This window comes from Urocampus carinirostris, chromosome 3 (genome assembly GCF_059441175.1).
Source record: "Urocampus carinirostris isolate Australia breed hairy pipefish chromosome 3, RoL_Ucar_1.0, whole genome shotgun sequence".
Classification (NCBI taxonomy): Eukaryota; Metazoa; Chordata; class Actinopteri; order Syngnathiformes; family Syngnathidae; genus Urocampus; species Urocampus carinirostris.
Genome location: NC_142351.1, coordinates 23,469,681 through 23,491,846, shown reverse-complemented (window position 1 = coordinate 23,491,846; position 22,166 = coordinate 23,469,681). Strand labels below are relative to the sequence as shown.

Below are 22,166 nucleotides of genomic sequence, written 5' to 3'. Positions count from 1 at the left end.
GCCTGGAAACGTATCATATCAGATGTCTTCAAAAAAATTCTCAACCTGACCTGGGAAGACCGAATCCGACATATGGACAGTCTATCAGCAACCGGCCCGATTAGCATGGGAGCAGCTCTTGCCAAAAAACATCTGCACTAGGTTGATCAGACCATCCGCATGCCCGGCTACCGTCTCCTATGCCAAGTCCTTTACGGACAGCTGACCCCATCGAAGCAAGCTGCTGGTGGCCAGAAACAGCGTACAAGGACTACACAAAAGAACTCTTGAGGCACTGCAACGTCAACCTTGGCCACCTCGAGAACCTAGCTCCAAGAAGACCAGCCTGGAGAGACACCTGCAGGAAGGCAACTGAAGTAATAAACACATTTTTAATTCAAAAGTAGATTAGAAGATGCACACAGCGACATTAGCAGGCGGAAATTTACCTCAACTCCTCCATTTTTGTGTGGCTCCAAATTGGCCTCCATGACCACATGAGGGGGCAACATCAGAAACACTGACCTTTACCTTAAGATACATACTAATTTGATTAATAACATTCATAACACAATGTGAAAATTCTGTGATTTTGAGAAGAAAAATCCACACATTTTTAAGTAAAATGAGAAATAACTTTAACACTGAATACATTTAACAATTTAATTTAGGTTCAATTTTATATTTCCAAGGCACAGAGCCATCTTCCTTCACTGACTGCACTGATGTATTAAATTCAAATAAAGCTACTTTAGATACTAACAATAGCATACCTGTCAACCTCCACGGCTCCATGCCCTTACAAAATGTTATATTTTCACTTACAAAATACAAAATAATCTTACACCACATTTTTTTTCAAACGTGTTTATTTATGTAGTTTATCATGTTATATTGTACATGTGTTTCGTTATATCATATATATTAATTAACATTTTGTTGTGAGATACTGAGTTGCTCGACATGAATGATAAAATAAGTTCAAAAATGAAGTCGCTTGGACGGTCACTGTAGAAGGAAAAGATACATGCAAATATAATTAAGTAGAATAATAGATTTTCTTATTCAAATTATTAATTCATTTTCTGTATTAAATTATTGTTGGTAATATACTGATTAAAGGGATAACCACAAACCTGTCTTTTTTCATTTTTTCCTTTTATACTAACTTCTTTATACAACAATAATGATTCGTAATATAATGCATCAAAGCAAGTGAGCCGTTTGAGAGCCGATCTCTTTAATGAGTTGAGCCAAAAAAAAAACGTTCTCTAAAAAGAGACGGAGTTCCTTTCACTACATAACTACCACATGAAATCTGAGGCGGCAAACCGCTCGCTTCGTTTGCAACGGTCAAAAAAACGATACCAAGATAGAGGCTGCCGCAGCAAACTCGTTTGACTTGATTGATTTGCCGTTTCGTACCCATAATTGACAAGTTTGCATTTTTCCGTACAGATTTTCTTGTATGTCGTACACGTCTTAAAATGCATAATAAATGTACTTTCTACTGCAAAAACGTACAGGTTGACAGGTATGCAATAGATACATTATTTATTCAAAATAGGTGCAACATTCTTGGCTTATGGATACTTGGCAGCCATTTTAACGGACAGCCTTACAATTAAACGTGTGAGTGGCAATGGAGGCAACTTTAAGTGTGGCTACTTTTCCCTCAGGTCCCTTTCCTCCCTTGCTTAGTCTGTGCCTTGCCATAATCATGCTTTATTTCTATTTCCGTACTCTTTTTTTTATTATTGCATTTTAACCATTAAGTGTGTCTGTGTATTAGGTGTTTTCAAGTTTCAAGATGATTTTATTGTTTTATATATAGTATACTATACACAGCACTTTAGTGGAAATGTATTGCCTGGAAACTGCTTTACAAATAAATCTATTTTGTTTTTCTAAAATTAGGAAAATTGTAATTAATATATAGTCATTGTAAAGCTGATAGAATTTAACCTTCTTACGTCCTTTAATTTCATCATTTTTCTCACTCTAATTTTCTCATGGCAAATGTGAAAGGGCTACATGAAATCACATTGGGGGTTGGATTTGGGCCGCATGCCTGGAGATGGACACGCACTCTTCATTAAGAGGTAGCATTCAGCTGCGCCCATTAAGGATTTACGCTCCTTGCTGCAGGACAGCAGCATCATGCCCAGCGCTCAACTTGCACACAGCATTTTTGCATCTTGGGGCTTTATGGAAAATGAGATCCTTAACATGATTTCCAATTTCAACGCTGTGTTTTGGAAGTTTGCCAGGAAAAGTAAGGTTCTGTATTCTCACTTTCCCTCACTTTCCATCAGCGACTGTCAAACCTTCTTTACGCATCAAACCAAAGGATTAAGTGCGCCATGACGAAAGGCATTAAATATCAATTACTCTGCTGTGAGTAATCCCTCCAGGCGGTGTGTGTTTTGGTACAATAATAGACTTCTAATAGAAGTGTGATTTAACAGGAAGCGCTTAGAAATGTAAACGACACTGGAGTGACTCTTCCTTTACTCACAATTGCTTGTTTGCTGCCTCAGTCAAAGTACAGAAGAGCAACCATCATCACTGGGACCAGAGCAGCAACTTTCCACATGGCAGCCATGGCAAGACATGGAGTAGCCCGAGCCACCCACAAAACCAGCCGGACCACTGCAAACGTAAGTGATTCTTGGAACACAACCTCATCACTATCTACCAGACAATAAATTGAATTGGATTGTCTTTATTGTCGTTTATCATTTCTGTGAAACATTGTATGCAATTCGATTTGACGTCAATACAAGGCTGTTCAATCACAGAGAATCAGCAAAGGATTACATTTCAGTCATTTAAAAGTGATCTAGTTCATTGATATTGGTTCATCCATTAATGCGGCGTGAGTCACTGAGTTGATAGTGGAACTTGTACTAGATCAGCGATGGGCAAACCTTTGCCCGGTGGCCACATACAGCCTGTTCGGGTTCTTTAGCTGGCCCGACAAACTAAATTAGTGATATATATATATTTTAAAACTTATATATGATTGTAATAGATGATACCTTTCACGGTCTGCACAAGAAGCTGGGTGGTTGGCACGCAGACCCATAGTGCAGAGGTCTAGGGTTCAACTCAAGCTACCTCAGCCTCCCCGGACAGAGTTGGCATGTTCTCCCCATGCCTGCATGGATTTCCCCCGGGCACACCGGTTTCCTCCCATGTTCAAAAGACATGCATGTCAGGTTGATTGGCCGGTCAAAATTGACGCTAGGTGTGAATGTATTACATCATATTTAATCCATTGGCTGGGAACCAGTTTCAAGCCAAGTAATCACAGGGCACACAGAAACAGACAGTTAACTTTCACTCTTACCTAGGAACAATTTGGACAATGCCAATTTATCTGCTATGCATGTCTTTGAAATGTGGGAGGAAACTCGAGTGCCCGGAGGAAACCGATGTAGGTAAGGGGTGACATTGCCAACTCCGCAAAAGGAGGCTGGTAACTGGATTCAAACCCAGGTCTTCTGAACTGTGAGGCTAACATGCAAGCCACTAATCCACCGTGCCAGCCGCTGTATTGCCAGATTAAAAAAAAAAAAAAAAAACCTTCAACCTACAATCATCTTTTTTCCTCCTGATCTGGACCCTCAGCTAAATCTTTGAACCCAATGTGGCATGTGACTCAAGGTTTGCACAACGGTGCACTAGATCAGGATTATGATAGCTTTTCATTTGACTAAACCGGCATATTTTACCAGCTCGGTTCCTTAGTGGTAGAGATTTAACCATAAAGCTGAGAGGTAGAGGGCTCACTCACTACCCAGCCACATCATACTAAATTAAATCAAGCAAAATTCTCTACTCGTGAGTGTTAATTGCACTATAATTTTTTCATGATATTTGCCAACATGGGTAATAAAAAATGAACATAAATCAAAGGGGAGTTTAATCTGGTACAAGTGCAGCCTACAGCTAACAGGAGACCATTTCACCCAAGACTAAATCTCAATCCCTGTGATGTAGACCACCTACAACTATTTTGGTTATATAAGTATGAAAAAAACAACAGACAAGGACTAAAAATTTTACCACTAGGGCAATTCTTTTTAAATTTAGGGTCATGAGAAGTGACTGGGGCATCTCCTTCGGTAGGGTCTGGTGGAACAAAGATGGCGCACCTTACTGTATTGGTTCCTCCTATAGGTCTAACAATGTCAAGGATTTAAATCTTTAACTTTTGAGTGAAAACTTTAAATTTGCTTTTGACCTTTGTGTTTAAGCTGCTTTAATTTGGGTAAAATGGTGCCTACAAAGCTGATTTTAGTTAAAGCACATTTGAAGCTGATGTAATTGAGTTAACATAGCACCAAAGCTTTAAACTTTTAAATTAAATATACAGTGTATTAACTAGCTACACATGTGGGTGGCACTGGCATATGGAGTACAGATCCGGCAGTATGTACAAATAAATACCTACATATGCCATATACACGGCGGATGGGTGGTTAGCATGCAGCCCCACAGTGAGGCGGTCCAGGGTTCAATTCCAGCTACCACCGCTTCCCCATGCGGAGTTTACATATTTACCCCGTGCCTGTGGGCACCCCAGTTTCCACCCACATTCTAAAGACATGCATGTATATTTAGGTGTGACTGAGGGAGTGAGTTGTCTTTCTCTGTGTACCCCATGACTGGCTGGCAACCAGTTCAGGGTGTCCCTTGCCCACTGCCCAAAGATAGCTGAGATGGGTTCCAGCACCAAATGCTACCCTACTGAGGATAAGCGATACATAAAATGGATGGATGGATTTGCCATCCAAATGTATCAACATATCATCCGTATAATTGTAGTCATTGTCAGAAGTTGGGAGTTTCCTTTAATCCTCGAGGAACAATGACAAGCGAATGTAGTTTGGTCCAGTACAGCAGCAACCACCAATGACAAGAACTAATAAATACGACTTTCATGTATGTGTTGCAATCGGGCACAATTCTCTGTAGTATGACAGTGTTGTCTACAAATATTGGGCTAACATTTTACGTCAAACACACTTTTTTTTTCTTTGGGCACAGTACTAAAAAGGGGTGTTCGTCTTCGTAAGCGCTATTTGACAGTAGTGCAAGTTGTTATTTTAAAAGGTTGCGTCTTCTAAAAACATGTGACTTGGGCGAATTTGGAAAATAGCTGAAAACCATGCAGCTGAAAACTGCTTCAATGTGCAGTTGTACAGCGCGGTTGGCGTTCTGCTGTCAAATGTGACTATGCCAAATTCCTCACGCGGTTTGTGCCAGGTGTGCATCGGGCTGAGTGAGATCACAAAGTTGCTGTGTAACACTCATTATTTGATGTGAAAATGAAGCAAAGAATAATACTGTTAATGAACCTACCGGTAATTAATATCTGCATGAAAAGCCACTCTATAAACCATTTTGGAATATTTTAAATGCGTCATGGAAGCACAATGTCAAAACCAATAATTACCCAACTTCATGCAGATATCTTGATATCTGAAAATATCACAGCAATCACAATAATCACATTTAGATTTTGTAGACACTAAACCACTTCCTCTCCAATATTCTCACTTGGTGAAAAGAACTGTATATCCCTCGTCAACTGCCATTAAATTGAATGAGGAACCACTAATTTAGTAAACAACATGATTAATAATAAAATAAAGGATGAGCTAGGTTCAGACAAGATAAGGAAACGATGCTCCATGTTGTGGATAAGTGGCTTGCGATGTCTCGTGTGTGCAGCTCTGGTGAGAGGTGGCTTCTCTCCTTCCTCCACAGCCACTTCAGGATTTAGCAGCCAGGGGAGCAGCACGCTGCCCTGCCCAATTGTGCCCACCGCACCCACCAGCCCTCGCACTTCAACTGGCAGGAGACGCAACAGGAGGAAGGACCACAAGAGCTCATGTGAGTTTGTGTTAAATTCAAGCTGTGTTCAAGTCCGCTGCAAATTTGTATCACCCAAATGCATTGGAGTGAAAATTTTAATCTGGACCAAGTGTTCAGTCCCTTTTCAAATGGAATGACACCGTAAGGATTCCATTGCATTTCATTGTTGATCTAAGTGATATAAAAGGGACACTGTGTAGCATCTCACGACTAGTTGTTGCTGCATTGCTCCCTTTATTTCAGGGGTCTACGCCTCAATTTACTTAGGGGCCGCCATAGCTTGGGTCTGGGTAAGGTTGTGCCAAAATCAGGTTTTCCACAAGACCTCTGATTAAAAAAAAAAAAAATGCATTGTTTTCAAATATCTTCTGAAAAAATGCTACACAAAATAAGATCGAAAAAAACCATCAAAATTTAATATAACAATAAAGTAATCAATCAGAAAATGAATCCATAATTTGAATTTGATATCTATTCAATTACTTACCCTTTTCCCTTGTTTATCTACCTCCTTCCCCTAAGACTTTCTTGGAAATGGGTAATTTACTCCCTGATTACCGCTGGTGAACTGAAAGCCTCACTTGTTGTAAAATAACATATTTTTTCTGTTATCCTTTTGTTTTTTTAGTAATATTAAAAAAATATTAAGAGGACACATCATCACTATATTGTGTAGTCCACCTCAATACGAGTGCTACAAAGCAAAAGGAAGAATATAAAGGAAACTCGATGATTCAACTGCACAATTTATTTTTTTTTGTTCAGCCTTTCACATTTTTTAAATATATTTTTGCGGGGGTACCTATGTTGGCTCCCTCTAGGTGAGCTTCATGTTATATTCACAATGACCTTTTATTAAGAGCACAAAACCAAAACTCTCATCTCTCATTAGCTGCAACCGCTTATCCTCAGTAGGGTCGCGGGGGTGCTGGAGCCCATCCCAGCAATCATCGGGCAAAACTAAAAGAGAAAAATACTTGGAATGAGCAAATTTTCTGCCAATCGGGCACCAATTTCTGGAGCGTATAGAGGAGTTGTCACTGTGGAAAAATGTAATATTTTTTCTCTATTTTTTTTCTATTCGAAATTTACCACCATCAAATAAATCTCTAAATTTAAAATAAAAAATATAATAAATAAATTCATGTGAAAGGACATTGTGTATTATCTACGCATTTTAATGGTTAAGAAAAAACTTTTATTGATTGAAAAAGAAAAAACACTATTGATTCAAATAATAAGCAAAAATTCATGAAATTTCATAAATGTGAATTAAATAAATACTCGTTGGTCAAGAATGTTGTATTTATTTTACATATGAGGCTCACCTAGCAAGACCAGACAAGATTGCTTCTAAGGGTACCCCAAAAATAAGTGAAAGGCTGGGGAAAAAAAGAAGTAAAATGATGCGGGTTGGTCACTTTGAGTTGGTGTTCTTCCTTGTGCTTTGTAGCACTTGTTTTCCTTTGCACTACATAATACAGCAACATCAAGTGGTCAAATATTGCACAGTGTCCCTTTAAACTATTATTTTTTTTCTATGCTCAACAAAACAAATGGAGACACTACATAGTGGTACATGGCTTTCCATCACTTCGAGTGGGTGCTGTTTTATTGGTCCTCACGTTGCATTTATGTGTGGATTTTGTCTCCTCCCTTACCTCAGTGTCCCTGGCATCCAGTTCAGTGGGACCTGGGGGTCAGGTTTTTCATGTGGAAGTGAGCGAATTGGTTCTGAGGGGTGACCCGCTCACAGGTTTCGGGATCCAGCTGCAGGGGGGCGTCTTTGCCACCGAGACCCTTTCTGCTCCCCCCATCATCCGCTTCATTGAACCGGACAGCCCGGCCGAAAGGTAACGCTTGGATGCTGAACGCGGCCGACAAATCGTACAACATTGCGAGTCACCTTCAACTTGCAGCGCTAATCATTCAGTCAGGCAATGACACATCAAGCAGGCTAATTTTAGATTTATAAATATTTGGTTTGAAGGCAGACTTACTCCAGATTCATCACACTGACAAGAATGAGGCTGGCAGACGAATAACAAGATTTTATCTTTGTTTGTGCCAAACAATCTCTTGTTAAGCTCATCGACAACAGTGTGGATTATGCTCGACTCTGAATGTGTTTGTCGTTTTCTCCTTATTCGATTAACAATATTAAAAGGTACTTTGTTATGTTATTCCACTTATCTCCACCTCTCTTCCTCTCCTAATGTTGAGCACCAGCTTGGCTGCAGACAGGTAAACCTTACAGAAAGGCATAAACATAGCCCAGAAAACTATTAGCTGCTCTCTGCCTAGTCTGGAAGTTTCCATCTCAATACACCGTAGCAGAGCCAACAACATTACACAATGACTCATTTTTCCCTGCTCTCTGGCAGATGCTATAATCCCCTAAAACAAAGACTAACAGGTTCAGAGACGGTTTTATTACCCAGGGGCATCACCGCCCTGAACAAAATAATGAAAATGTTGTGTGTCCGCGTGTGTGTCCGTTATCTGCACTGCTTATCCTCAGTAGGGTCGTGGGGGTGCTGGAGCCCATCCCAGCTATCTTCGGGCTGTGGCCATGGGACACCCTGAACTGGTTGCCACCCATTCGCAGGGCACACAGGAACAGACAACTCACTCACTCATTCACACCTAGGGACAATTTGGACCAGCCAATTAACCTGACATGCATGTTTTTGGAATGTGGGGGGAAACCGGAGTGCCAGAGGGAAACCCACGCAGACAATGGGAGAACATGCAAACTCCGCACAGGACTATTTGATCACCTGATCTCAGAAATGTTCTCAGACGCGCTAACCACTCAGCCACCGTGGTTATTTAGCATGCCCATTTTTACCCACAGGGGGAGCAGAACAAGTACCGCAATAGAAACAAGGCTCAATCTTCAGTGGTGAAAAAAAAAACTAGTAATTTTTTCTCTTTTATAGAAATTCTGGGACGTTTTTCTGACAAGCCTTTTTCAAACAGACCTTCATACATTTATACTGTTTGCCTTTTCTTTCTGTATCACAAATGATTTCCTCTCTGTCCCAGCTTTTGCGATGTGCCTCTTTGGCCTGACCCAGAGTGTTACAATCTTTTTCTTGTGTAGTGCTGATGACTGTTTTGCTCAGGGTCACCTTACCTGTGTGACCATTTAAGTCAACCAGCAGTCGGGCAGCCGTGTCGCCCAGAGATTTTAGCACCAAAGCCTACATGCCAGGTTAATCTGCTGCAGAGATGTTGCTCAGATCATAATGCATGAGGGGATTTCTTTTTCTTTTTTCAAATCGGGCATGAAGTAATTTCCTTGGATAGGCTAATTTTTCAGGGAGTGTAGAATATTCACAAGGTATTATGGTGACCCAAGAATTTCAGCTCCATTACAGTAGGTAAAGTGTAGAAATAAAAACATTTAGTTTAAAAAAAAATGCTAAAGTTTCGTGTTACCTATGTGTACAGGTGTGGGTTGATCCATGTTGGGGATCGACTGTTGTCTATTAACCGCATCCCCACTGAAGACGGCACTTTGGAAGAGGCTCATCAGCTGCTCAGGGACTCCGCTTTGGCCCATAAGGTCACTGTAGAGATTGAGTTTGATGTTGCAGGTACATTTGATTGCACATGTCCAAAAAAGGGCTGCGTATAGTCTTCACGGCATTATGTAACGATCATGTTATCTTGTTCATTAGAGTCTGTGGTGCCCAGCAGCGGCACGTTCCATGTTAAACTCCCCAAGCGAAGAGGAATGGAGATGGGGATCACCATCAGTGGTGAGTGTTTCTATGAAACTGTCCATCAGGGTACAGTATTGGGCTGATCATTTTGCACTTTTCCATCACCACTTAATCAGCATTCCGAGGGTGTAATAGCTTCTGTCACTAAGAAGCTTGCGTGGAGAAAAATAAGAATGTTTTTAACGTTACCATGACCAAAAGCTACTGACAATATATGAGGTTCTATTTACCTATTTTAAAAAATATATATTTACAAAACCAAAATCAGAACTAGCAAAAAGCAGACACTTGGTGCTTTGGTAAAAGTACAAATATATTGTCGAAAAATGACAATGTTAAATTTAGTACCATTTAAAATCTGTATTGAATGTTTTCTTAACGTGTCATATATTGTGAAGCCAATCATAATCACTATTTGTATTCTTGATAAGAAAATGAAGCACTTGCAGTATGTTTTTTGTACTTGTAGCATCATTTTCTAATAGTTTATCTCAACAACTGTGTAGGAAAACAAGCAGTCACCCTATTTTGAGTATGCATTGAGTAAAAAGTACAAATAATGGATTCATCAAATCTTATTCTAAAAAAGTCAGTCATTAAGAATTGTAATAAAATGTACACATATCAAGGGCATAGGCAGGAACGGCCAAGCCTTCCTGGTGCCCTAAGCAAAATTAAATTTGGGGGCCCCAGTTACTTGTTAATTTGCATACCTACTAGAGCTCATTCTACGTTCTCCTCAAGGGGTGGGCCACTATTTGGAGTCGGGGGGCCAAAGCAGTATATTAGCAGTATTCTAGTATATTTTCTTTAGTACTTCCATAGTAATATTTTTGGAGTAAATACTTCTGTAGTAGTATTTTGTAATATAGTATTACTGTAGTATTATTTTTGTAGTAATTCTATACTTTTTATTTTCAGAATGAAATCAAATGATATTTGAGATCCCTGTTTTAAGCACTATATCTGATATTTAGTTTTGGAGTTATTGTGTAGTATTTTTGTTGTATTTCTGTAGAAGTATTTTTGAGTGGACACACAAAGTGACAATGTTGGCACCAAAAAAATTAACCACTCTTGGGGCCCCCTAGTGGCTGCCGAGCTCTAGGCATGGATAAGTGGGGACGTAGCGCATTTTTTAAAAACTCACAAGATTGGTGGGGACACATCTCTCCCATCCATGCCAAAATTACACCCTTGACTCATACAGTAGCAAATCATTTGTGTTTTTTTTAATAACTTTTCATATCTACTTTTGAGCATTTTGGCGTTGTATCACTCTTTAAAGTCTTCAAGTACACTGGGGAAAAAATGTTCTGTTGGCTCATTTTAGGTAGTTTTATTTTTTCACTTTATTTTAAACTTGAAGATTATGCATTTTAAAGCTAAAAGCATTTGTAAAAAATGGTGAGATAAAAATACAATACTTAAATACAATATGCATTTTTTACTTGTCTTTTGAAATATATTTTTTACCCTAAAGTTCGAACTATAAAGCGCACCTGATTATAGGCCCCACCCAGTACATGTTTCAAGGAAAAACATTTTTTAAATATATAAGCCGCACCTGACTATAAGCTGCATGTGCACACATTAAAAAATGAGATATTTACAAAGAAAGACTGTACAGAGTTTTAATAAAGTACTTTACCCTAACCCCTTAGCCCACAGGAGGGCCGCCGGACTTGAGATGAACAAATGTGTCTGTAAGATGTTACCAGTTACTGTAATGCGTCATGACACATATCATTGGAAAGCTTAAACTCTTGGTATTGAAGATATGATGACCATTTCAAAATTTACCCATCTGGGAAAGATAACGATCAGTCTGAAACAAACTATAAAGGCAAAGTAACTCATCATTACGTCCCCTGGCCGTCTTCAACTTCACTATTCACTCTATATACATCGGACTTTAAGTACAACTCTGAGTCCTGCCATGTGCAAAAGTTTGCCGACGACACTGCGATCGTGGGATGTATCAGAAACGGGCAGGAGGAGGAGTACAGGAAATTGATTCAGGACTTTGTCCGATGGAGCGACGCAAACCACCTGCACCTGAACACCACTAAGACCAGGGAGATGGTGGTGGACTTCAGGAGAACTAGAACGCACCCGGTTCCTGTAACCATCAAAGGACAATGTGTAGAATTTGTCCAGACCTACCGATACCTGGGTGTGCAGCTGGACAACAAACTGGACTGGACTGCCAACACAGAAGCTCTATGTAGGAAAAGGCAAAGCCGACTTTACTTCCTCAGAAGGCTGGCCTCCTTCAACATCTGCAAAAAGCTCCTGAAAATATTCTATGAGACAGTAGTGGCAAGCGCCCTCTTCTATGCGGCAGCGTGTTGGGGAGGCAGCGTCAAGAAGAAGTATGCCTCTCGTCTCAATAAACTGGCTAGGAAAGCGAGCTCTGTTGTGGGCAAAGAGCTGGACAGCCTAACAACAGTAGCTGAGAGACGAGCACTGAAAAAGCTGAGGTCAATCATGGACAATCCATCGCATCCACTACACAGCATTATCTCCAGACAGAAGAGCAGTTTCAGCGACAGACTGCTGTCACTGTCTTGTACTACGGACAGACTGAAGAGATCTTTTCTTCCTCATGCCATGAGGCTCTTTAACTCCACCCGGCAGAGTAAAGGCCCACATTAAACCACACCACCTACATTGGATATTACCGAATTTTACTGCAATATGTATTCTGTGTAGCACTATTTAGTTACTCTATATAACAAGCTACAGTGGGCATTTGCACGTCACACTGGGTATTTGTATATTGTATTCTTTTGGCTTTATTATTGTACTGTTCAGCTGAGAAGCTCACATTTCGTTCTGTATATACGTGTACTAGAATGACAATAAAGTAGATCTGAATCTGAATCTGAATCTCAGGGATGCTGCTGGAAATGTGAATTTCCCTTAGGGGATGAATAAAGTATCTATCTATCTCTATCTATCTATCTAACTTCTTTGAATGTCTGAGAAAAGAGCTTTGTTACATAGAGGACAATCCATAGTATACAACCGTGTAAATTATTTACTCTAAATCACACAATAATGGCAATAGATAAATGTGAATCTGCCTTAAACATTTGTGCTTTGTTTGACATTGATTCTGCTATTCCTTTCATTTTGCCACATTATTTCTGTTATCAAATAAACAGATTTGTTAAGTTATTCAATATGGTAGTTAACGCTCGCCTTTTGATTGACACCTTTTCCATGATGAGGGTCTGTTCATGCTAATTTTATTCATGCGCCAAGTTACATTAAACTTGTGTCTTCCTTGACACATATATTTCACCTATCTCACTCTTACTTCTCTGACGCCGCCTGCGGCCGTTAGAAAAAAAAACATAAATTAGCCGCATCATTGCATAAGCCGCAGAGATGAAAGCCTGGGGAAAAATGTCCAAATTTTACAATACTTTTTAGTTTTTTGTATTCAATGACTGTTAATAAAATAGGTAATTAACAAAGTATTTCTCTGTGTATGTTTTTTTTAATAATAGCAAGTAAGAAGCCCGGCAAGCCGCTCATCATTTCTGAAATCAGAAAAGGAAGCATAGCACACAGGTATGCCATTTATTTATATCAATGTCGCAACACACATCACAAAGCGCGATTATCTATTGGAGCAGTGGTTTTCAACTGGTCAAACTTCAGGACTCTCAATCGTATTGTAATTACAAGCAGCAAACCCTAACAAATCAGGAAAGAAAATCTAAAACGTATTGAATGAAATGATTGTGCGGTTTAATAGTAGAATATATTCGCCTTATTAAAAAAAAAAAAAAAAAAACGACCAACAAAACCAAAACAAAGTAGTAAAATTCCCTGTTAAGCTCAATTAGCTTGTTTTATAATTAAATCCAAAACACTTTAGTTCAGTAACCTCAGACTGAGCAGACTCAAACACACAAACATTAATGCAAACGTACGAGCACAGATATATATATATATATATATATATATATATATTTATAAGCATATACAGCAGTGTCTGAAACTTTTGACAAAAAGTTACCGGACACCAAGGCAGACAACTCTGAAAAGTTGCCTACCCAGCCATAAAGTTGCCTGCCCCATTTTTCACAACTTGAAACACAATAAGACAACTCATCGCAAAAAACCCCGTTGTTGCAAAGTATTAAGGATTGATAATCAGAATATATAACAGAACAACACCTTAAAATTAAGTTTATTATAAATCTACTTATAACATTCATTGCATGTATATGACATCGCTATTTTTCATCTGCCATCAGTATGTACCTGTATTTACTCATCTTCATTCATGCAATGTTAGCGTTGCGTCGTCTGCTACAAGCCACGTGAATTCCTCTTTCCACAAGGCTTTTAATGTACGTTTACGTTTTGTAGCGTCATCAATTTTGTTAGCTTCTTTTGAAAATTTCCTCTGGGGCTGAGGTTTTGACTTGATTCCTAACCATTTTTCTCTTGTTCTCTGTGTATCTACTTTGGAAATAGATATGCAAATGCACGACCTTATGATGCTCGGGAGAGTCCGGAAGCACGAAGTTATTCGATGCAGGCTTCTCATTGGCTGCAGAGTATGCAAATTATCAAATGAACCGAAATTTCCAAATCGGATTAAAGCAAACTTTTTTAACAAAAAAATCCCCCCCCCCCAAAAAAAACCAGCCCAAATATATTTTTTTTTCTTGAAAAAGTTGTCAGCCGCCAAGGCGGAGACGTTTTGTAAGTTGTACGCCCAACGTGGAAGATGCACGTCCGGGCAGACATTATTTCAGACACTGATATACAGTATATGAGTATTGAACAAAACACATGGAGGTTACTGTCATATTTTGTCCTCAGAAGAATCAAATCCATCTCTCATTTTCTCCGCTGTATCTGTGTTTGGCCCTGCTTAAAATGTGTAAGCAAACTTTACCGGTCTTTATCTACGGTGTGAAATGGTGGGTGACATCTTTCATATCCAGGGCATTATCGCACTCTGCCATTGAGGGGTGTACATGACCCCCAATATTTTTTCTTTCTCAGCATTATTTTGCAAAGGCCCAGACCCACCAGTTGATAATTACTGCATTAGAAAATGTATAGCAAATCTATGAAAGACTAATTGGATTGAGCGCACAATGTAGTTCAGTAGAGCAGTGGAAGCATGTTTGTGAAGGGCTCAGTGTTGATTAGGGCCGAGGGTGAGGTCGCGGTCACCCATTACGCGAGGTAATAGGATTCAAAATTGTGACTCCGGATGAAGATACTGAATAGCTTTTGTCCTTGTTGCGGATGCAGGACGGGGACTCTGGAGCCCGGGGACAGGCTGCTGGCCATCGATAGTGTTCGTCTGGAGGACTGCACCATTGAGGACGCCATGCATGTCCTGGATCAGGCTGAAGACATGGTCAAGCTTCGAATACAGAAAGACGAGGACAACATTGGTACAGAGCACATCGGTGACTCTCTCACATTTATGGAGCCCAGGCACTCGATTGAAAGATTTCCCATATTATTTACAAATATTTTATATTTATGTATATACATTAAATATAGTTTCCATGTGTTTAGGTATCATTTTTTTGCTTTACTGAAGATGAAATATTTAAAATCAATCAAACCTTAAAACTAGCAACATCGTATGCCAGCTGCCATATCAGACGATCACTTTTATTAGAAAACAAACTATAGCAAATATATATATATATATATATATATATATATATATATATATATAATAAATAAAACTAACAAGATATAGGAACATTGTTCTTTTAAATGTGTGGGGTATATTTTACTTGGTTTTAAGAGTAAAATAGAAATCAACATGGCAACTCTTTTGTATTTTGTTTTACTATATTCTTTGTAAAATACTTTCAAAAATTATAATCTAATAACAAATCATTACAATGAGATTTTAAAAAAAATTCTATTACACTACATTTTCAGATAATATGATAATAGCCAGTTTCTGTAGCCGGGGATCGTCGCGCCAAGGACCCCTCCCTTGGCCGCTACCCAGGTCTCTGCGCACCCGTGGTGGGGGAAGATGCCGGCCCGACCCGGCAGACCCAAGCGTATTGTGAGGGTCTGTTGGGAACGGCTGGCAGAATCTCCTGTCAGAAGAAGTTTCAATTCACACCTCCGGCAGAACTTTGCCCATGTCCCGAGAGAGGCGGGGGACATTTAGTCCGAGTGGACCATGTTCCGCGCCTCCATTGTCGAAGCGGCTGATCGGAGCTATGGCCGTAAGGTAGTCGGTGCCTGCCGCGGCGGCAACCCTCAGACCCGTTGGTGGTCACCGGCAGTGAGGGATGCCGTCAAACTGAAGGAGTCTTATCGGGCCTTCCTGGCCTGTGGGACTCTGGAAGCAGCTGGCAGGTATCGGCTGGCCAAGCGTAATGCGGCTTCGGCGGTTGCCGAGGCAAAAACTCGGGCATGGGAGGAGTTTGGCGAGGCCATGGAAGCCGACTTCCGAACGGCTTCGAGGAAATTCTGGTCCACTATCCGGCGTCTTAGGGGGGAAGCGGTGTGCCATCAACACTGTGTATAGTGCCGATGGGGCGCTGCTGACCTCGACCCGGGACGTTGTGAATCGGTGGGCGGAGTACTTCGAAGACCTCCTCAATCCCGCCGGCACGTCTTCCTATGGGGAAGCAGAGCCTGAGGACTCTGGGTTGGGCTCTCGTATCACTGGGATTGAAGTCACCAAGGTGGTCAAAAAACTCCTCGGTGACAGGGCCCCGGGGGTCGATGAGATCCGCCCAGAGTTCATTAGGGCTCTGGATGTTACTAGGAACCAAAATTGCCCTGGATGTTCCGCGTTGAGAGGAGCCAGTTGAGGCCTCTGCAACATCGCGTGGACATCGGGGACAGTGCCTCTGGACTGTCAGACTGGGGTGGTGGTTCCCGTCTTTAAGAAGGTGGACCGGAGAGTGTGTTCTAACTACAGGGGAATTACACTTCTCAGCCTCCCTGGTAAGGTCTACTCAGGGGTACTGGAGAGGAGGGTCCGCCAGGAAGTCGAATCTCGGATTCAGGAGGAACAGTGTGGTTTTCGTCCTGGCCGTGGAACACTGGACCAGCTCTATACACTCTGCAGGGTGTTTGAGGGTGCATGGGAGTTTGCCTGTCTGGTCTACATGTGTTTTGTGGACTTGGAGAAGGCATTCGACCGTGTTCCTCGGGAGGCCCTGCGTGGGGTGCTTCGGGAGTATGGGGTACCGCACAGTCTTATCCGGGCTGTGCGGTTCCTGTATGCCCGGTGCCACAGTCTGGTCCGCATTGCCGGCAGTAAGTCGGATTCGTTCCCTGTGAGGGTTGGGCTCCGCCAGGGCTGCCCTTTGTCACCGATTCTGTTCATAACTTTTATGGACAGAATTTCTAGGCGCAGCCGTGACGGGGATGGAGTCCGGTTTGGGGGCCTCAGCATTGCGTCACTGCTTTTTGCAGATGACGTGGTGCTGTTGGCTTCCTCAGGCCGGGATCTTCAGCTCTCGCTGGAGCGATTCGCAGCCGAGTGTGAAGCGGCCGGGATGAGGATCAGCACCTCCAAGTCCGAGGCCATGGTACTCAGTCGGAAAAGGGTGGTATGCTCCCTCCGGGTCGGGGAGGAGGTCTTGCCCCAAGTGGAGGAGTTCAAGTATCTTGGGGTCTTGTTCGCGAGTGTGGGTAGGATGGAACAGGACATTGACAGACGGGTCGGTGCAGCGTCTGCCGTCATTCGGACCCTGTACCGGTCCGTCATGGTGAAGAGGGAGCTAAGCCGAAAGGCAAAGCTCTCGATCTACCGGTCGATCTACGTTCCTCCCTCACATATGGTCATGAACTTTGGGTCATGGTCGAAAGAACACGATCCCGAATACAAGTTTACCGAAACAAGTTTTCTCCGCAGGGTGGCTGGGTTCTCCCTTAGAGATAAGGCGAGAAGCTCAGTCATCCGGGAGGGACTCGGTGTAGAGCCACTGCTCCTCCGCGTTGAGAGGAGCCAGTTGAGGTGGCTCGGGCATCTAATAAGGATGCCTCCTGGACGTCTCCCTCGGGAGGTGTTCCGGGCATGTCCCACCGGCAGGAGGCCCCGGGGGCGACCCAGGACACGTTGGAGAGACTATGTCTCTTGGCTGGCTTGGGAACGCCTCGGGGTCCCATCGGATGAGCTGGAGGAGGTGGCTGGGGATAGGGACGTCTGGGCTTCCCTTTTAACGCTGCTGCCCCCGCGGCCCGACCTCGGATAAGCGGAAGACAATGGATGGATGGACGGATGATAATAATAAATGTAGATAATAATCTAACAAAAATGGTTAGAAGTACAGTTTTTTTTTATGAAACTTGACTATTTTCAATTTATTTTTCAACCGAAACAATATCACAATCAATGGAGAAAATGAGCATCCAGTGGTACAGGATTTACTTACGGTATATAAATGATCTTTCAGTGTACATTATTTGCAACGACCGAATTGTTTTTGTCAGTCGTTTGTGAGCTTGTGTGATGAAAGATGAAAAGTGACCAGCGTTTTAGTGAGTAAACATTTTGTTTCCTTTTAGATGAGCTGGAGATGTCTGGTTCTATCATCTACACCGTAGAGCTGAAGAGATATAATGGACCACTGGGGATCACTATCTCGGGCACCGAAGAGCCTTTTGACCCCATCGTCATTTCGGGTCTAACCAAGAAAGGCCTGGCAGAGAGGTGAGACATGGGTTGTAGGAATGATTAAAGAAGTCATGTCAAACACGAGGCCCGTTGGATTTGTTTATTTAATCCAGACCGCCATAAATTTCAGAGTATGTCAAAGAAAAGCAAGTCTTTAGGTTATTTCTATCCAAAGTTTTAAAAAGTACACCAAGTGCTCCCTCTGGTCGCTACAGTACAGTAAAGGATACACTTATTTCATGAACTAACCATTTTAAAGCAGTACGAGCCGGCAAAAATAAAATGTTTTTTTTTAGCTCCCATTTGAGTTTATATAGTTTGATATGTTGGTCCACGTGTAAAACTGCATTCACTCAATTATTAAAATAAACCATTTGATGCATTCAACGGAATACAAACAAAATCATTTTTTTCCAATTGTCTCTGATTAAACGCATTTATGCTTAGAAAAGATCCCTGGTCATCCATGATTCTAATATGTAGGCTATGCTACTAAAGTAGGCTGAATGACGAAACATAATACTGAAAAACCCAGAACCAAACTGAGTTTGACATCCATGGATTAGAGATAAGACAGTAAACAATGGCTGTCTACATATTGTGTGTATATGCCAAGAATCTTCTTTGTATATATTTTTTGCATCCTTCAGCACTGTTAATCTCTTTTTTCCTCCCTCCAAACGGTTCAGGACTGGGGCCATTCACATTGGTGACCGCGTCCTGGCTATCAATGGGGTCAGTCTGAAAGGCAAAACGCTGAGCGAGGCCATCCACCTCCTGCAGATGGCTGGGGAGTCCGTCACCCTGAAGATCAAGAAGCAAGCAGAACGCGTGTCTGCATCGCCTCATGCTCACGGCAAGAAAGCACACTTATTCTTAAAGGCTTTGACTGTGAAATCAGACTTCGTTTCAGGTGGCAAGAAGGAGTTTTACTATATATTGGGCGCCTTTTTTTAACAACAATCTCTATTGTTAGTTGTAAAGATGGTTAATGAGCCAAGAGAATAGGAGATGATCTCTCAAATGTATTTATATTTTTCAATAGGCCGAGAGATTTAAAGGAATACTTTACAAAAAACTGTATTCTGATTTTATGAAATCCTTACTATTACAATTGAAAGATGTGAGACATTTGTGGAATATGCAATTCCTCATGGATATTTTTTTACTTTATTTAATTACTTTAATTGTTACCCATATCATTTAGATGTTAACATTGTTTTAATTGTTTTGTAATTCCTAGGTTTAAGTGTTTCTTTTACGTGTTCGGTGACCTTGAGACATGAAAGGCACCGCTAAATTCAATCATTATTTAAATGCAGCTGTCGAGTTTCGTGCAACTGTAACAATCGTAAAATATATATAGTAGGCATGATCACATCATGCCATCTTAATTTCAGTTATTGAAGAACGTGTTTTGCTAAAATGAATAGTGACTACTTTGTTTTTTTCTCCTTTGAAATGGCAGAGAAACGAGCTAAAGTTAGCCATGCTAGCAGGCTTGTTGTCCGCCTTGGTAATACGCTATCATACTGTCACTGGCTTTTTCTTCTTTTTTTTAAACCTGGATCTCTTCATTAAAAAAGACAGCAATGCCACATACATAAAAAAAAATCGGGAAATGGAGTTTAATAAACTGCTTTACCCTACAAACATTTAACCAGCTTGTGCCATAATGTTGGGCGCTAACATTCAGCCACAGGAACATGCCCCTGCTTAGTACCATGGGAGAAAAATATTAAAGAATCTGTTCGGAATATGGAACCTTCTACCTCTCTACTATCTCCTGTTTTGTGTCATCATTGCAGCCTTAGTCAGCTCCTTGAAGCACGTGCAATTCGATGTGCTCCAATAAACGTTTTTTTCATACTTCTTGGGGTTTAGGATTGGAGAAAGGGCCTGCTTAGAGTAGAGTCCAAACTCTACTTGAAGCAGGCCTTTTCTTACATTCCTCATTTTCATACTACACTAACAAATGGAGAGAAAACAACCCCTGGTGATGAGCATGACGTCACTGTCCAGCACTCCTCCAGACCCTTAACCGCCTACCCAAAGTTTTACGCTACCAACAGCTTTGCCAAAAATAAGATTAAAACAGATGGGTGCAGTGGAAAATAAAGCATAGGGGCTTTTATAAGTCAGTTGGACATTGTTATCACAGTCTAAACGAGGAAAATATTAAACACCTCAAACTACGCACACCACTTTTTAAGAAAATAATAAATTAATGAATAAATAAATGCAGTTTTTTTTCCATAACCGACACCCGTCTGATCCCAACTACCTCAAGAAGACAACAATCATCACCATCAACCTTTGTCACTTCCAGAATATGATGCGAGGCGAGTTCTGGACAGGGAAGCTGGCTTTCTGAGCGACCTTGAGGACGAACTGATGGACCCTCAGCGACTCGGCAAACATTCTGAGATGTTCTTTGGCGCGGTGCCCAGTATTGACTCGGCAATGAGCTCCTGGGACGGTTCTGGGTGCGACGCTGGCTACAGCGGTCAAGGTGAGCCTCGGGTGCCTTTTCTTTCTCGAAACAGATCTGTTGAGTCTCAAATGGTTTCATAGGAACATTTGTTCAAAAAGATATGCTACTGAATCCCAATGAATGGAGGAGAACTAAGTACAGGAGCCCCATGGGGTCCAGCTCTGCAGGACTGCTACAACATGCAGGCCTCTACGACGGGAGGCTTACTGAGGATGATTGGGACAAGATGCCCGGGTAAGGGAGCAAAGGCCTTCTGCTTCACTTGCTGTACCGTTGCGTCCTTTTTATGTCAGCCCAGCTTCAGTTCTCTTATTGGACTTTCTGTGAGCTTCTTTTCTTTTTTTTTCGGTTTGATCACTGTGAGTCGCAGCGTAGCCGGATATTGAAGCGCTACGGCAGCGATTGTTTGACAATTGTTTTCATGTTTTGTCTGCTTGTCCAAACTGTCGTTGTTGTTTTTTTTGTTCTTCTTTCTCAGGTATTCTCTCTCTGATCTGCTTTACTAATTACCCACAAGCTCTTTGGTGTGTCGCAGCAGGACATGTCAGGCACTTGTCTCCTTGTACCTTCTTTTTGGTCACATACTTTCATGTTCTATTCTTTTTCAATGTCAAATGGGGTGACTTTGTATGTAGAAAACAAATAAATGATGGACTCTTCAGTGTTTGAGATGTGTCCAGAGTGGTCTTGAGACTTGCAAAGAGACTCTCCTTCACAAAATCCAAAGGCGCTACGTTTCCCTCGCTTCCCCTGAAGGAAGTGCCGGCCTCAAGACGGCAAGGCTGCTCTCATGTTGTGGTTCCTGCATTGTCGCAGATTCATCAGCCCCCCACATTTCCAAGGCAACCTGAATCAGGATGATAGCTTCTGGTCCCAGGCTCTGCAAGACCTGGAGACTTGTGGCCAGTCGGAGATCCTCAGGGAGCTGGAGGTAGGCCCTCATTCCCAATTCTCCATCCTTCATGCCTAGTTTCTTGTCCTCCCTGCCTAGTTCCCAGTCTTCCCTCCACAGTTTTCTGTCCCCCTCTACAGTACTCCGTCTTCCCTTTTATGGTCATAACCGATGAGGCTTTTCGATAGTCTCTTGATCATGTAATCTACTTTAAATGAGACACAAGACCCCTGTTGCAAAGACATGTGTGGTTCATGTCTGGTGAGGTACAGCCTTATTTCCTAATAAATAAGCTTACGTCCAATTCATCATTTGATTGGTTAAGAGACTAAGTAATGTATAAGTGAGCACAGAAAGAAATGTTTTGTTGTCTCATAAACAAAGTCTATGCTCTGTTCATTTTAAATAAAAGCGTCAATAGATAAGTAATCCTTAATTAGAAAAGACGGTCTATGCTCGTTAATCCTATCTCTAACTCTTGTTTGGGGCTGAGATGTGCGCCAAATGAGAATCCTAGGTCTTACTATTGCCCTCTGC

At 41.5% G+C, this 22,166-nt stretch overlaps 1 protein-coding gene across 1 annotated transcript in view; it reads left to right on the top strand.

Annotated features, from left to right (window-relative positions):
• LOC148369221 (glutamate receptor-interacting protein 2-like) overlaps positions 1-22,166 on the top strand; it is a 65,580-nt gene that overhangs the window by 38,862 nt on the left and 4,552 nt on the right. Inside the window, exons 10-21 of the mRNA XM_088331164.1 lie at positions 2,520-2,639; positions 5,722-5,883; positions 7,532-7,718; positions 9,322-9,467; positions 9,552-9,632; positions 13,115-13,178; positions 14,886-15,031; positions 18,135-18,279; positions 18,933-19,099; positions 20,573-20,755; positions 20,818-20,971; positions 21,554-21,668. Of these exons, the coding sequence (XP_088187290.1) occupies positions 2,520-2,639; positions 5,722-5,883; positions 7,532-7,718; positions 9,322-9,467; positions 9,552-9,632; positions 13,115-13,178; positions 14,886-15,031; positions 18,135-18,279; positions 18,933-19,099; positions 20,573-20,755; positions 20,818-20,971; positions 21,554-21,668 (1,670 nt within the window). The remainder of the gene's footprint in view (positions 1-2,519; positions 2,640-5,721; positions 5,884-7,531; positions 7,719-9,321; positions 9,468-9,551; positions 9,633-13,114; positions 13,179-14,885; positions 15,032-18,134; positions 18,280-18,932; positions 19,100-20,572; positions 20,756-20,817; positions 20,972-21,553; positions 21,669-22,166) is intronic.